The sequence below is a fragment of the Monodelphis domestica genome, chromosome 4 (genome assembly GCF_027887165.1).
Source record: "Monodelphis domestica isolate mMonDom1 chromosome 4, mMonDom1.pri, whole genome shotgun sequence".
Lineage (NCBI taxonomy): Eukaryota > Metazoa > Chordata > Mammalia > Didelphimorphia > Didelphidae > Monodelphis > Monodelphis domestica.
In genome coordinates, this window is record NC_077230.1 from 16,975,866 (window position 1) to 16,991,816 (window position 15,951).

At 31.5% G+C, this 15,951-nt stretch overlaps 1 protein-coding gene across 12 annotated transcripts in view; it reads right to left on the minus strand.

Annotated features, from left to right (window-relative positions):
- The window catches only part of KDM6A (lysine demethylase 6A), a 252,356-nt gene that overhangs the window by 64,401 nt on the left and 172,004 nt on the right, over positions 1–15,951 (minus strand). For 11 of the 12 annotated variants that reach the window (XM_056826093.1, XM_007493305.3, XM_001366285.5 and 8 more), the window contains 2 exons: positions 13,685–13,719; positions 449–542 (listed from right to left, as the gene is read on the minus strand). In XM_056826093.1, the coding sequence (XP_056682071.1) occupies positions 449–542; positions 13,685–13,719 (129 nt within the window). The remainder of the gene's footprint in view (positions 1–448; positions 543–13,684; positions 13,720–15,951) is intronic. The other variant, XM_056826095.1, reaches the window with a different exon arrangement.

A 15,951-nucleotide genomic window follows, 5' to 3' on the forward strand; every position in this document is an offset into this window, starting at 1 on the left:
TTCCTTTCCCCCTCCCCCTCTTAGAATGGCAATAAAAAGAAAAAAAAATTTTTTAATTAAAAAATAGCAAATATTTTGATTTGTATAATTCTGGCCATATCACCTTATCTTTTAAACAAGGATGGTTTCAGAAATGATATTGTTTCTTAAAGGTTATGTAATTCTTCATATATAAAAATATTCTAATTGTATTTACTATGGATCAAAACCATGAAAATTTGGCAATGCTTTATTTACCTCAATAAATGAGCTTCTTAAATGAGTCATTGAAGGGGTCTGATCTCTGTTTAAAAACTGTAGTACTGATAAAAGTAAAAATTAATTCTTAACAGTGGATTTCAAATATATGTACTAGGAATGTTAAGCAAAAAGATCAAAACAACCACCTAAAATATCCAAATAGAAAGGGAATGTGTAATTAGGGGTAAACCAAAACATTTTTACATACCTAACTGTTGTAAGACAGTTGCTTTTACTTGTGCAGGAAGGTTTTCTGTCTGCAAAAGTTGTTCATAAGCTTCCTTTGCAGAGTGATACTTTCTCTGCAGAATGGATGGAGGGGAGGGGAAAGTTAAAGAAAAAGTAAATGAAACTTGATAACCCTTTAAATATTACTCATTAATAGAGATCTTTACAAAGCATTGGAACCAATTATTTTATTTTTTTCACCTCAAAAAGTTATTAGACATTTTATTTATTGTGTAAAACTCCTTTACAATTTAATCAGTATCTGGTTTAAAATATTAAAAGCTATTTAAAAGGGAAAAGTACAGAATAACTCCCTAATATTAGTTATTCAAGGTATACCTCTATGTAATTAACAACCTAGTCTTCAATTAGTAGCCCAAGTTTTAGAGTGACAAGTTAATTTATTAATTCTAGCATTCAGATATACATAATAGCATGAAAAAACTTATTAGCCTATTACTCATCATATTGCTACTATCCCCAAAGATACAAAATAATTAAAATAATCTAACACTCTTATTATTTGCCATTATGTACAATCCCTCTAAAGGATGGTATTCTCTACTCTAAACTATCCATCTGCCTGAAAACATTTCTAATGATTTGGGTCAGTTGAAAAAAAGATACTGAGGCAAAATGTTATCCCTAACTTCAATCAAAGTCTGGAGAAACTGACAAAATAAGTTTTTAAGCTAATATAATGAGCCATTGTTTTACAGGACATAAAAGATAAAATTATAATACTGTGCGCTATCTGATTGGGCAATGATTTAAATCATTAAATTTGTAAATAATCTATATTTTGCTTCAAGACATAATGTTGGAAATCTTCAGAGTCAATACATGTGTCTAAGTTTAACAATATGTGAGATGATTTGATTTCTAAGGCTGTGAAAAGATATTTTTTAAAAGTGGTTCTAAATTTAAAAAATTAATTCCAAGTTTCATTGAATACTATTAAAAAAGTATCATCAGTTTGGCTTAGTCTACATTCAATAAATATGCAGGAGTAGAAAGTAACTTTAGAGTCAATAAATACTTCAAGCTCCTTAACGTTTTTAAAAAGCATTTTATAGTACTTAACATTAGCACTGAACTTTTCATACAGTAATTGGTCAATACTTATTATCAGACTATTTCTGAATGAAATGCATGTTGTATTCCAGTCTATCCACTGCTTCACAATGGCACTTTTCTATTTCACTATAATACAGCACATGAATTTATTATTTATCCATATTTGTTGTTTTATGAAACACTGCCCAAAGACCTTTCCCATGAATCTCACTGCTGGTTAAAACAAAACAAGAACTTCTCCCCAAAACCCCCCCCCAAACCACACCCTTCTCACTCCTTTAAAAGCAAATCACCAGATTATATAAAAATGGAATCTAACTTTTGCTGAGCATAAATTTAAACTAGTTACAATATAATGCAAGTAACTACACTGTTAAATTTATTATGGTTCTAAACAAGGGATTCCTTTTCTCAGATCAGTTCTTATAACAAGAAAAAGAACACAAAAATGTACAGCTCTGTCATTAAACATAAATATATTTGCTGATCTTGTAAGTCCCCAAAATGGGACTTATAGATTCTGTGTGCTGCAAACATGGCAACCAGAAGTAAAGAATGTACCTAATGGAAATAGGAAAACAAAAATTCAACTAAGTAGAATTCAGGGAACAATTCTTAAATTTAATGTCAAAAGATTCTGATTTTCCCATTTCATACTACTAACTTAAAACCCCAAAGTTTGAAAGTCTATTCAACAGATAAAATTATCCTGAGGATTCTAGAGTTGGATGATAATCATCAGATTATATTGCTCAATCGACTTACTTTATTGAAACTATTCTACTGTGTGATATAATGATTTACCCAGGGTCAAAAAATAAGGAACCACCAGAGCTGAGAAGTGTACCCAAGTATCTGTTTATAGAGGTAAAGGCATAAAATTCTGCTAATCCTGATCTTATATTTCACATTATTTGTCCAAATAACAAAATTTGTTTTATCAGTCATCTACTAATGACTTCAAATCCTCGGTTACCAAGAGACTACTACTAACTAACTAACTAACTAATTTTCCCTTCAAGGAAATTTGCTGATACAAAAGTTGTGGATGCCAGTAATTAACTAGACATATAAAAAAAGTGAGGAGGAAAGTCATATCCAATAATACTCAATAATTATTCAAAGCTCATGTTTTCCAGAGGGGATAGTACGGGGTTGGGGGAAGTGGGTTCTCTAAGAAACAGACAATTATCAGAAACTTTAGACACATTATAGCTCACAGAAAAGTTTCTCAAATCTTTACTGAAAATATTGTTATATGAAATTCTAAGAAGATGGGTAATCTACCCACAAAGAACACAAACAGTAAACAAGGTGACAGAAGCTATATAGTATATTACAGAATCACATTTATCTTCAAAATCATGACTTATTAAGTTTACATATAATCTGATAAAAAAGATTTTGAAGGAATGCATCTATTATGTGTATCATAAAAGTATAAACTGTATAAAAGTTTAGATTCTACATAGGACCCATTTTTTCTAATCCTATACTAGTAATAAAAAAAAAATTGTGCTTTAACCATCTTTTATTTAATAGTATATAGAAGAAACCACACCAGTGCTATTTCCTTATACTATGGCCAGGTAGTTCTTATACTTAAGTTGCATAAAAGAAGGAGTTTACTGTTTTCAGTTTCTACTTTTCTTAAAGATCACATATTTACAGCTGAAAAGGATATTAGCTGTCATTTCATTCAAGCCCTTTATTTTATATATAAAGAAATTGAAGTGGCTTGTTTGAGATCATTTAGATGTTGAAATAGCAGAGCCCAGCAGGAGGACCAAAGTCCTCTGACTGGAAAATCAAACAATACCACATGGCAAGAGGAGCTACAGGTGAGAGGAAACATTAAGTGAATCCTTTTTCAATTAAATTTTGAAAGTTTTAGTTTTACTCTAAAGGAGGGATATGTGGAATTTCAAATCTATGTTCCTAGAAGCCCTGAAGTATCACAATAGGAAAGGACTTACATGTACCATCATAAAACTAGAGGTAAGGTGCTATATATGTAAGTGGTGGAAATTTCATTTTAAGGAGAATTCTTTTTCTTTTAATCCACCTAAATAATTACGTCTAATTCAATTTCACATGTAACTCCAAATCTGACAAAATGGTTCAAAGACAATAGATGTTTAAGAAACATTTATGAAATGTTAATTTGTAAGTCCAAATCCTTTCAACACTACTATGTAATGATAATAAGTGGTCCAAAACCAAAATTGTCACACCTTTGTTCATTTTCACCTTAAAAATCTGGCAGGGAAATTAACGGAAGCAATGCTTTACTTTTTTAAAATCTGTAATAGTCTGTATTTCAGATAATCTAATAAAAACTATACAAAGATGATTATACAGATGAAAATCACTGCCCATCCTCTCCCACCCTCAAGGAGGCCTAGCAGAAAATGGAATGGATTTTGGTTAAAAAATCATGTGCTCTTGAATTAAGAGAGGTAGAATCTTTCTTTAAAGAGTAATCAACAACTAATTTCCATATGCTATCCATGTTTTATTTTCTGTAGTTTTTCCAAACATGAATCTTTTATATGAATTTCTATGGTGAATATTCTCTATTTCAATGAATTACATTTTAGTATCATAATTTTGTTTTGAACCCTTACCTTTTCTGTCTTAGACAGAGGAGCAGCAAAAGCTAGACAATTGAGTTTAAGTGGCTTGCCCTGGGCCACACAGCTAGGAAGGTATTTGAGGCCAGATTTCATGCCAAGATTTCCAATCGACTGAGCTATCTTGTTGTTCCTCTATCATATATTTTTATAACATATCTTAAAGTCTGTGACTAAGGATATGTTTGTAAGACAAAGATTAATTAAAAAATGAGCATCATATAAATTTTTTTAACATCTTCATTGCATGCTTATTTCTTTTCAATTAGCTCTAAGGAATCCCTGGATTAAAAATATTGGTCTCAGGAACAGGTAGGTGGCTCAGTGGATTTAGAGTCAGGCCTAGAGGCAGGAGGTCCCGGATTCAAATGTGGTCACACATATTTCCTGTGTGACTCTCTACATGTCAATTAACCTTCTGTCTTAGATAAATACTATGCATTGGTTCCAAGGCAAGGCAGATGGGGGTGGTAAGGGCTAGGGAATGAGGGTTAAGATCTCTCTCTCTCTCTCTCTCTCTCTCTCTCTCTCTCTCTCTCTCTCTCTCTCTATATATATATATATATATATATATATATATATATATATATATATAAAATGAATGAATAAATAAGTATGTAATATAGCAAAAGGTATGAAGAGAAATAAAATTAATGAAGATAGGGGAAATAAATGCAATCATGTTTCTTCTTTAAACTGAGGCAACTTCCTAATAGTGCACTGTGTCAAACAATGTAGATGAGATAAATAAAAGTTTAATAAGAATTAATCCTTTCACTTATAGGGGCTTAGAGTTTGTCTAAGGTAAGAAAAAACTTAAGTTAAATAACTAGAATAAATGATGTAAGAAAAATATTCAGGATGTTGACAATAAGAGATATAACAGTATAATTCAGAGATTTTATTGTGGAATAAAATGCACTGAAGTAATTACATAGGAAAAAAAAAATAGAACAAGTTCGTAAAAGGAGGCCTTGAAATATTAGTGGTACTTAAACAAGTGGACGGAAAAGGCATTATCTAATGTGACAAAAAATAACAATTCCTATCCTTTTTAGAGAATAGAAATAAGACAAATCTGATTATACTAGAGTTTTAATCCCAGAGAAGTGGAAAAGAAATGTGGAGACATGTGCAAAGTGTATGCTGAAGTATGTCTGGGGATGACTGAATTCCAAGCTGAGAATCTGTATATGAACAAATGGAACTCAAAGAAAAAGTTTTAATAAGAATCTAGTAGCAAAGTAGCAAAGGTTATTTGGGGAAGATTAGTTAGTGAAATGTAAAATGGTTTAAAGAGAATGCACTAGAGGAACAAAGTCCACTTTTATGAGGTTTCTACATTAATTAACACAGCTGTGCTAAAGAATCATAGATTTAGAGCTAGAAAGGAATGTAAACTTTTACTAAAAGCAAGCTTACAGAAAGAAACCTCTTGAGAGATAATGTAAAAAATATTAAGACCTGCGATCAACCTGAATTGAAAGATTAGTTGGAATAGGAAAGGAGGAAAATGGTTTTGTAACCAGTGGAAAAGTTTACATTGTTTTCAAAATTCATTTTACCTTTTCAAAAGCTTTATGCCTCAAATTACTTCTGGATAGTTTTACAATGGTAATATTAACTAATTTATCACGGATTTAGTGTTATAATTTTATGCAATATTAATTTTTTAAAATAATAATGCTTCACAGTATTATTTTGAGATCTAGCAGTATAGATGTCTCCATTTAGTCTTCATAATTTTCCTTCATATGTTTTGAACAACTGACTGCAATAGGATTTTAATGGGGGGAGGGGGTGAGAAGAGAAATATATATCTCAACAATAGAATATCTAGTAATGTATAAAGAAAAATGAAAAACATCTTTGTAACCATGAAGAAATGGTTGAGCAAATTGTAGTATCTTCATAGAAGGGACTATTATTATGGATAGGAATTAGTACAAATATGGGGAAATTTACATAAAGTGATGTAATGTGAAGACAGAACTGGAAGAGCAATGTATTCCATTGTAAACAGTACCAAAACCTAAATATGCAAATAGTAAATAAGTTCAAAAGACAGGAATGAAGCAATTTTATAAATTTTTAAAAATTAAAATTGTTTTATGAAACCATTGAACAATGAAAAATATCACTATATTTGGTTAGTAATCAATAGTAATTTCAGTGCATAAAATATTATAAATTTTCAGTTACTTTTTCTAAGTCCTAATCAAGATTGTTCGTCAACACAGTCTAATTGTCTTATATGCTACTCCATTCTACTGGTTTTCTTTTTCTTTTTTTTTTTAAACCCTTACCTTGTATTGGCTCACTATCTTGTATTGGCTCCAAGGCAGAAGAGTGGTAAAGGGCTAGGCAATGGAGGTTCAAGTGACTTGCCCGGGGTCACACAGCTGAAAAGTGTCTGAGGCCATATTTGAACCTAGGACCTCCTGTCTCTAGACCTGGCTGTCAATCCACTGACCTACGCAGCTACCCCTGGTTTTCCTGTTTTCCTGTTTTGTTTTCCTGTTTTGTTTTCCTTCCTTCCTTCCTTCCTTCCTTCCTTCCTTCCTTCCTTCCTTCCTTCCTTCCTTCCTTCCTTCCTTCCTTCCTTCCTTCCTTCCTTCCTTCCTTCCTTCCTTCCTTCCTTCCTTCCTTCCTTCCTTCCTTCCTTCCTTCCTTCCTCCCTCCCTCCCTCCTTCCTTTCTTTTTAATATTACTTCATAAAAGTATTTCTAGATTTCTTTATATAAGTTATAATTTTAGGTCTAAAATACATTATCAACATTACATTAAGGTAAATCATAATCAAATCATTCTCTAATATTGAATATTTAGGTAGTTTTGAAGTTTGGGGCAATTATACTTAATACTGCCTTAAGTATCTCTACCTGCTGCAGCACTGTTATATTTTAAAAATATTTTTTTCAAGTCTTGCTTTAATTTCTGGACCAAGAATTAGGGCTGAGCTCCAGAAGACTGGCAATACAGAAACAATATGCTAGACTATAAGATCACTTATCCTCCCCACCCCCACCCCCACACCCCAGGTAAGAGAGGCAGTTTGGATAACAGATGTACCACATTGTGAACTGTTGGTAACTTTGAGTCTTAACCGACAGCTGTTTTCAGGTGAGATGGAGAAAGACCTAGAGACCCTCTGATCCTAAAGTTAGGCTTACTGACTTCCATAAGTCTCAACTAATGTCTTATATTCTTTAAGAAGGCTTTCCCCATTCCCATCTACTGTAATATTCTTGCCTTAACTCTGGAAATTATCTCCAATTTTTCCTGTATTTTATTTGTAAATAGTCATTAACATATTATCCTCTCAATTAAACTTTGAGCGCCTTGAAAGAAAGGCTCTAAAGAAAAATTTCCCTTATATTCCCTGATAATGGCACAGAGCAAAAAACAATTATTTAATAAATGTTGAATGAGCCTAGAATTCTTGAGTTTTGATCAACTGATGAGATACAACTCACATAGACCTGGGTGTTCTGATATGACAGCATTCAGGGCCTAAATATAAAAAAGGTACAGCTTCTTTTTTTCAGTATATATGTGGAGAGAGCTGGGGAATCCAACAAAGGACACATGACCCTTGGTATCTGAATCACAATCCAAAGTGGAAAAATGAATAGATGTGAGTGGGAAAGAGTACTAGTTATATCCTATTGCCCTAATCCATGTCTGAATGTTTAGTCCAACTTTATATATTTATTTCTTCTCTCATTCTTGGTGAATGAAGATTTAAGTGGCATTCACCATGTCTAAGTCATTTCTGGACAACAATTTCCAGTTTTCTTATAGAAGAGATACATTTACTGAGATTTCAATTTCAGCATGTATACTTAAAAGAGTTTTATGTATGATTATGTTTCCTAAAGTTGTCATCCAGATTATCTGAATATCTATGTTTAATATGTATATGTAAAATTATCATAATGAGAATAAGCTTGGTGTGTGTGTATATAAGAAAGCTAGCTTTGAAATCAGGAAACCTGAGCTCAAGACCCACCTCTGACACATACTAGCTGTGTGCCTCTGGGGAAAATATTTAACTTTATAATCTAGACCAGAGATAGCAACCCCCTTCTCCACTCTTCTATTAAGTTGCTGGACAGAGTAGGTGAAGGAATGGTCTCAGTGAATGAGTGAGGGGGAGGGGGAAGGGGAGGGGGAGAGAGAGAAGAGACAGGACATTGAGATTGAAGCTCTCCACTCCCCACCAGCTCTGCCAACTGAATCACCCATCTCCTTGTCCATTCCCATTGGACTGCTGGGCAGAGTGGAGTCCCTCTGCCTTTCTAGTAAAAAGTATGTGTACACAGGGACTGCTCTGCATGTCATCTTTGGTGTCCGTGCCTTAGGTTCACCAGCACTGACTTGGGCAATTCTCTAAGATTGTAAATTATGGAGCTGGTACTGATCTACATTGGTAGAGAGGTTCTTTCACTTGGGAATTCCTGAAGAAGAGAGAAGTCTAGTTTCTATAGAAAAATTTTTAAAAAGTATAATAACTGAGATATTGGAAAGGAAAAAATGAATGCACTTAAAGATTAACAGATTATGAAGGGGGGAAAAAAGTAGTCCATTATGAATTGGGTTTTTGGTGAGGGCAATAATTATGAATGCATAACATATAGACATAAAAAGTCAAGAAAGTAGGGTGGATTGAAGTAAGAAAAAAAAATGTAACATTTGAAAGGATATCCAAGTGGAAGCATTCAAAAAGTTAAGTATGAAAGACCAACATAAAAATTTCAAAAAGCCATTGAGATGGCATGAACATACATAACCTACAAGTGTATAGTAAAAGGTCTACTAGGAGGTAGTTAGGATGAATTCAGATTGCAGGGAGTGGATTTGAATTATTTTACACAAGAAAAATGAGTAGAAGGAAAAAAACAAACTTGAATTGGTTTTGAATCATGCGGCAAATTATCAAAATTATAAAAATGCTGACAAGGAGTCATTAAAAAGATTATATTAAGTTCAATGTAGTATATTTAATAAACCAGAAAAAATATTTTTGCATCATTAGATGGAATAAATATAGCAATTGAAGGATTAAAAATCGCATTTAAAATATCTCAAATGATCTACAAATCAACCTTTTGTGGCAGGTACTTATTAGCCTTATTTTTCCAAATGATGAAACTAAAGCTCAGAGTGGTTAAATGATTGTTGCAGTATCACTATCTGAGGTAGGGTAAGAACCCAGATCTTTCTGACTCCAAGTCAAATACTCTACTCACCATGTGGCCTTTTAAAAGATACTGAAGCAAATAATTATGGCCATCATTATAATAACCTAATGCTACATATTTTCAAATATGTCATTTAAATAAGGTTTTTTGCTATACTAAATACCCCCCAAAAGAAAATTTCATTAATAAATTGATAGTCAAAATAATCACAAGCCAATGTGCTAACTATTCCCTTTAATTCCACCTGCTATATATAGCAAAACCAATAAGAAACACTATATATATAAAAATATACACTATATATATGTATATGTATATATGTATGTTTATGTATATATAAAGGGAAAAAATTCAGAAACTTTGATATCATCCTATATAATTTTTACTGTGTAAAGTGTGCTTATACAAAGTATACAAGTCAGAATGAAAAATAATAACTGGAATTTTTAAAAAGAAATGAGAAGAAAAATATTTAACCTTTAATTGTATAGCATATAAAAAAGGAGATATTTCCAAATCTGAAGCAAAAATTAACACGGTCATCGGTTTATATATTAGCAAATAACAAAGTATTGCCCAAAAACAACAATTAGTTACAAGATGCATTCTGATAACATTGAAGATTATATATAATTTGCTATATTACAAAGGTGTTCATGGAAAATAAATGTTGAATATTTTTAAATTATGAACTTCTCATAAAGAATAAGTCAATTTCAAGGGTTTTATATATGCAAAACAGGAAAAATGATATTTGGGTAGGTGAACCAAGTGAATGGCTAAATATTACTTTAATATAGGATTTCTTTAATTATAATTATTACTAAAAACTGAGCAATATTTAATACTGATTGAGGAATTTCAAGAAATTTTCTAGAAAAGAAAAATTAGGAAGTAGCTATTAAAAAGGATCAGATATTTCTTAAAGCTCCTTATATGTCTTTGCAGACTTTTTTTGGAAGAGGCAACTACTACTAAAATTAATACCTTAAAAAAAAAGTACTCTTGGGTATTTGTTTCTTTTGTAATTGAGACAGAATTACATATTTATATAGTGCTTTATGGTTTACAAAGACCTTTACTCATAACTTTGGGAAACTAGTATATTTTTCAGAAGACTATTAGTAGAGAGAAGTACTAATGAAGTCTCTTATTGTTAGCATATTGTCCTGTGAAGTTAAAAGAAGGGTTTATTCAGAATGCTAGGTAGATAACATTTTTAAGAATGATACACTTTTCAAAGTTTTGAAAAATGCTTAACCTTGGAGGTGTTAATATTCCATTTTATACATGAGGAAACTAAGACTTTGTTAAGGGATAATGCCTAGGATAAGCAATATAGGATTTGAATTTAAGACTTCTCAACTCCAAGATCAGTACTCTACCAACTATGTCATCAAAATGCCTAATTTGACATATACTATATTCCAAATATTCCCATTCTTCATGATTTTTTTTTTACTATTCTCCCCATACCACATTTTTACTGCACAATCAATTATTCTATGTTTACAAAATCAGTCACTAGTGTGGAAACAAATAGTACACTAAAGCCTCAAATGTGTTCTAAAATACTAAGAAATAATTTCAATTTCTTTATCTGATGTACTTCATTTCACTTGAATCAAAATCTCCTTCAAACATAAAGACTTAATTTAAGAAAAATTTTGTATCACAGAAAAGAGGGAAATAAATCTTGTCTACTGTGGCCAAACTGAGAGGAAATGGTTTTACTTAATTAAATTAATAAAGATATCTTTTTTTAAAAAGCTTTGACTAGACTGAAAGGAGCATAATTAAAAAGAAAGTGACTGGCCTTGGGTAGAGAGTTAGAAGACATCACTCTGGTTCTAGATGAAAAATTGTAAAGATCTTATACTATTTAATTTTCTTTTACTTTACTGTGGAATAAATAACAAGTTTTGGTGGAGAGAAAAATCTCATTTACCAGCAAGGTATTTAGGCCTTTTGAATCTCTCTCCAATCAAAGAAAGGCTTAAATACAGATAAATTAACTCTGATATAATTTGGCTTAAAAACAAAGAGCACAAGGGTTTTCTTTCACTATGATTAAACCCCTGGTTCTCAGTAAGACAATATACTGAATTAAAGTGATACAGCTTTTCCATGGAGTAAGTACTGTTAAAAGGTTTCAATTAAACCTCAAATCACTATAGCTTGCGCTATCATAAAAATATATGTGATTCTTTCGAGTTAGTAATTCTGGGAAATACCTAGCCAAACAGTCAATTCAGTTATATAAATTCAAGTTTCACAAAGCCAGTAAGATTGATCATGAAATGTAAATGAAATATATTTAATTTACAAGGGTTTTAACTGCATACATGAAGTCATGGGAACTAAATGCCAAATGAACTGAAAGATCAGATGTAAGAGACTTAAATACAGAGACTTTGCTAGAAGAGCTAAAATTTCTTCAAAAGTTTTGGAACAAAAATTTTCTATATAAAATAATCTTACAAATTCTAATAAAGATAATATGGCATGATATAAATACATTCCTTTCTGACATCAAAATCTCATTTGATATAAATTTACATTGCATGCAAGTCAAAAAGACTACTGATACAGAAAAAAAAGAAGTTACAGAAATAAAACTATGATTTCCAAGCATGTAGTAGATCTTAATTGTGAAAGGTTAACTAATGAGTAGTTTCAGATAAAGACTCAAGGATCTTAAAATTACATATAGAATAAATTTCCCCAGGAATGTCTAAAGACTAGAGAATGTATTTATATGTCCAAATTCTGCTACACTTCCATTCCTTCCTATAGCCTAATTTAAAGTATAATCTGTTAATGTCATTGCATTATTAAATTTTAAGATGAGGCACCTTCATAAATTAATAAACAAATAAAAATGAACTTTTTTCAAATATAGCATAGGGGAAAATATTATGAATGCCTCTAAATAAGTAAAAGGTAAAATGAGTAGATTATTTCCTCAGATCAAAAACTGAAAGTCTCATCAATGAACACAGTTTAATAATGTGCACTGAAGTTTCAATTTAGGCACATAATAAAGGATTATTTAATAGATTCAAGTCAACTACTAATTTGCAAAATATTATAGTTTAGGGGAAAAAAGCAAGACAAAACAAGAAAACTTCTGGAAAATCTCTTTTACCACATATTAGTCTGACATGGCTGAAAAACATATTCCAAGAAGCATTCAAGTTCCTTGATCTAATTACTGAGTAACACACGAGCAAAGAAATATAATGGTTTCCGAAAGGATTGATTGTGGTCAATTTCCAAAATTAAAACATTCCATTATCTACTTGTAGATAACCCGTAACAATTTTTTAGTTATATGTAGTTTTTATTCCTTCTCCTAAAGGGCTGGCCTAATCATGTCATCAGACAATACTCCTTTCCACACTTTCTAACTTCATTGCAATTGTTGTTTTCTCGTTACTTTTCAAAGACCTTCATAAACTGGCTCTTGTCAACCTATCCAGTCTTCTTTCACCTTACTCTACACTACCACATACAATAAATAAGACTCAGAGACAATGACCTCCTTGATACTCAAGAAACATACCCCACTGTTTCATGACTGCAGTTACTCTGTACAAAATGCCTGTAATTCTCTCCCCCCATATTTTTGACTCCTGGCTTCCTTCACTCTTTAGTAAAAACTCCACATTGTACAAGAAATCTTTCCCAGTTCTTTCTTTTAGAGTCTTGCTCCTAAAATAATCCACAATATATAACAAGGAAGATAAAATCTGCAACTTTAAAAAATAAAACCCTCTCTCCCTGCCACCTAATCATGATGTACCCATAAATCAAACAATTTATTTTGGATGTCAAAATAATAGTTCCTCTTACTGGTGGGGCAAATCAACACATGAGAATACATAGGTTTTCTATGTGTGAAAAGGAAATAAATCTACTTTATAGAACTCATCCATAAAGATTCTCAAAAAAGAACTGCAAACTTCAATATCAGTGGAACAAAAAAAAAAATAATAATTTTAAGTAACCAACACAAGATTTTATGTTTCTTGAATGAAAATGCAAAGACCTAAAAACCTAAATCTTAAAATGGGCTACAGAATGATGGAATCTAATACTTAAAAGCGAACCTCTTAAATCTGCTCCATTATTTCTTATAAGTGATTATTTAAATCCAGAAAAATAAAACCATGTTATTTTAATGTATATGCATGGTTCTTTAAGACACCTGCAAATATATGGCTTCAATAAGAACAAAACAAATTTAATCATAAAAAAATCAATAGTAACATTTTAAAAGTAGAAGCTAAACTCACTTACCTGAGTTTCATACAAGTGGGCAATGTGAAATTGAACTGCAAAGGATGAGGGAGAGAAAAAAATCAATGACAAAAAACCACAATAGTTATTAAGTATTTCAAACCATAAGATTAATATGCCACAACAAAAACAAAACACCAAAAAACCCTATAAATGGAATGAAGTTAACATGTCAAATTTTAAATAAACTAATGGCAAAAAATTATTTTTTATTTTTAATGCACCCTATGAATTAATGAAAATAAAAATGAACAGGATTCTCAGAAAATCAAGTCAAAATTATTTTAACAGCTTAATTTGAACATAAGAATCGAGTTTGTGGTTCTATAATATCAATAAATAAAACAAATCAAAATATTTTCTAGAGAATGGCTTCTTTTTTACTCTTTCAGAGAAAAATGAAAATAGTGGCAACATTGTAGTGGTGATGTCAAATGCTTACATCTAAATATGGGTTTTTAAATTGATACATTAGGCAAATATAAAAAGTCAAATAATGAAATGGCCAAGAAATGTCATTTCCCCTTCATTTTACACCAGATTTCATGTCATAAAATGACATATCATCCTCCTCCTCCCTTCCCTGAAGACTAGAAAATGAGCATAAAAGAAAACATATACAGCATATGATCTGTTCTTTCTCTTTAAACTGCTTCCATTTTACTGAACAGGTTGGGGATCCGGGTAGAGAGAGGAGAAATAAAACATTCATATAGTAAGGAGCATAATTTAGACCTGTGATTTCATTGGTATAGCTATTTCCCAGTGAGGAACTTCTACTGATGCAGTGTGGTACTTTGTCTTCAACTTAGAAGTTTTAGAAAAGGGGTTCTGATCCTTTTTTGTAGCCCATTTCAGAAAATTAATACAATATTATGAAGGAAACAAATTATACTGAAACATGGTGATCAAAATATTACCTTTTTAAAAAGGAAGTTCAATGACTCCTGGGTTAAGAATTCCTCAAAGTTGTCAAAAATTACAAGAACTTAAAAGAATTGCTCATGTTCACAATGTGTATTAGAATCAGCACCTGAACCCAATTCTTCCTAGTTCCAAAGCAAGGTTGCTATCACTTCAAGAAAACACTACAACGTGAATGTTTTATGTGACAGCCTTGGGAATTAGCATTTTATCCAGAAGTTGTAAGAATCCATTAAAGATTTTTCATTTGAGAAGTAATATGTTCATACCAGTGATTAATATTATTGTGGCAATTATGTGAAAGATGGATTAGAAAATAGAAAATGGAGAAAGGAAGTTGTTAAAGAAGAGGAAATGTATGATGGACTGTAAATAATCAGCTAAAAAATCCTGTTATTTTTCACTCACATAGTAATGAGGAAAGATTGTTGAACATGGAGCCAAAAGATCCTTGGGTTTACATTTCCCCTTGACAATACTAGCTGGGTGATCATCTCTCCTTCCTTCTTTCCTTCCCTCCCTCCCTCATCCCTCCCTCTCTCTCTCTCATCATATACTTCATCTATAAATTGAAAATAGTATCTCACTTTACAAAAGTTACTGTAAAAATAAAATAAGACTATAAATCATTCTGAAGTTCTCTAAACATTCTTTTAGAAGGCAAGCCGGTGTAGTAAATAGAACTTAAGAAAATATGAAGGAGATTCCCATGACTTCTCAAGTCATCTCAGGTTTAAGATAACCAGACATTCAATTTTCATTAACTGGTAGTATTTTGAACAATCATCTACAAAATTTGGGAAAAGAGCAGGAGAATTGTTCTAGGCAAGCTTTATATTACTTTCATTTCCAATTAAAAAATGAACAAACAAAAAATCCACCAACCCTTCACAATTCTCATTACCATATCTCTTTATGGAGACTTATTACTATAAATTATTTTTGTAACCAAAACAGCAATAACACCATTCCATAATAAATTCCAGGATCAAAACAAAGTTATTTTGGGAAATGTCAAAATAACTGAAAATTCTTAAAATGACTTACAAGAATAAAAAATGAAACAAATCGAACTTTTGAAATCTCCGATTAAGTGTATGACATACCTAACCTATAAGGGTTGTCAGAAAATTACTTTCCATCACTTACTACCACTGGCATCCCATCCTTGCTGAAATTCTGAAGGGAAAAAACTTTACCTGTAGCCTAATTTCCTTTTAAATCCCTTTTACTTGAAAGTTCCAAGAAACCTTCATGGGATTATCAGGATTTGTGAAACAAGATAAAAAGGAAAGAAAAAACAACCATCAAGGCATCACATTCCTTTTGGGGAACCTCATCAC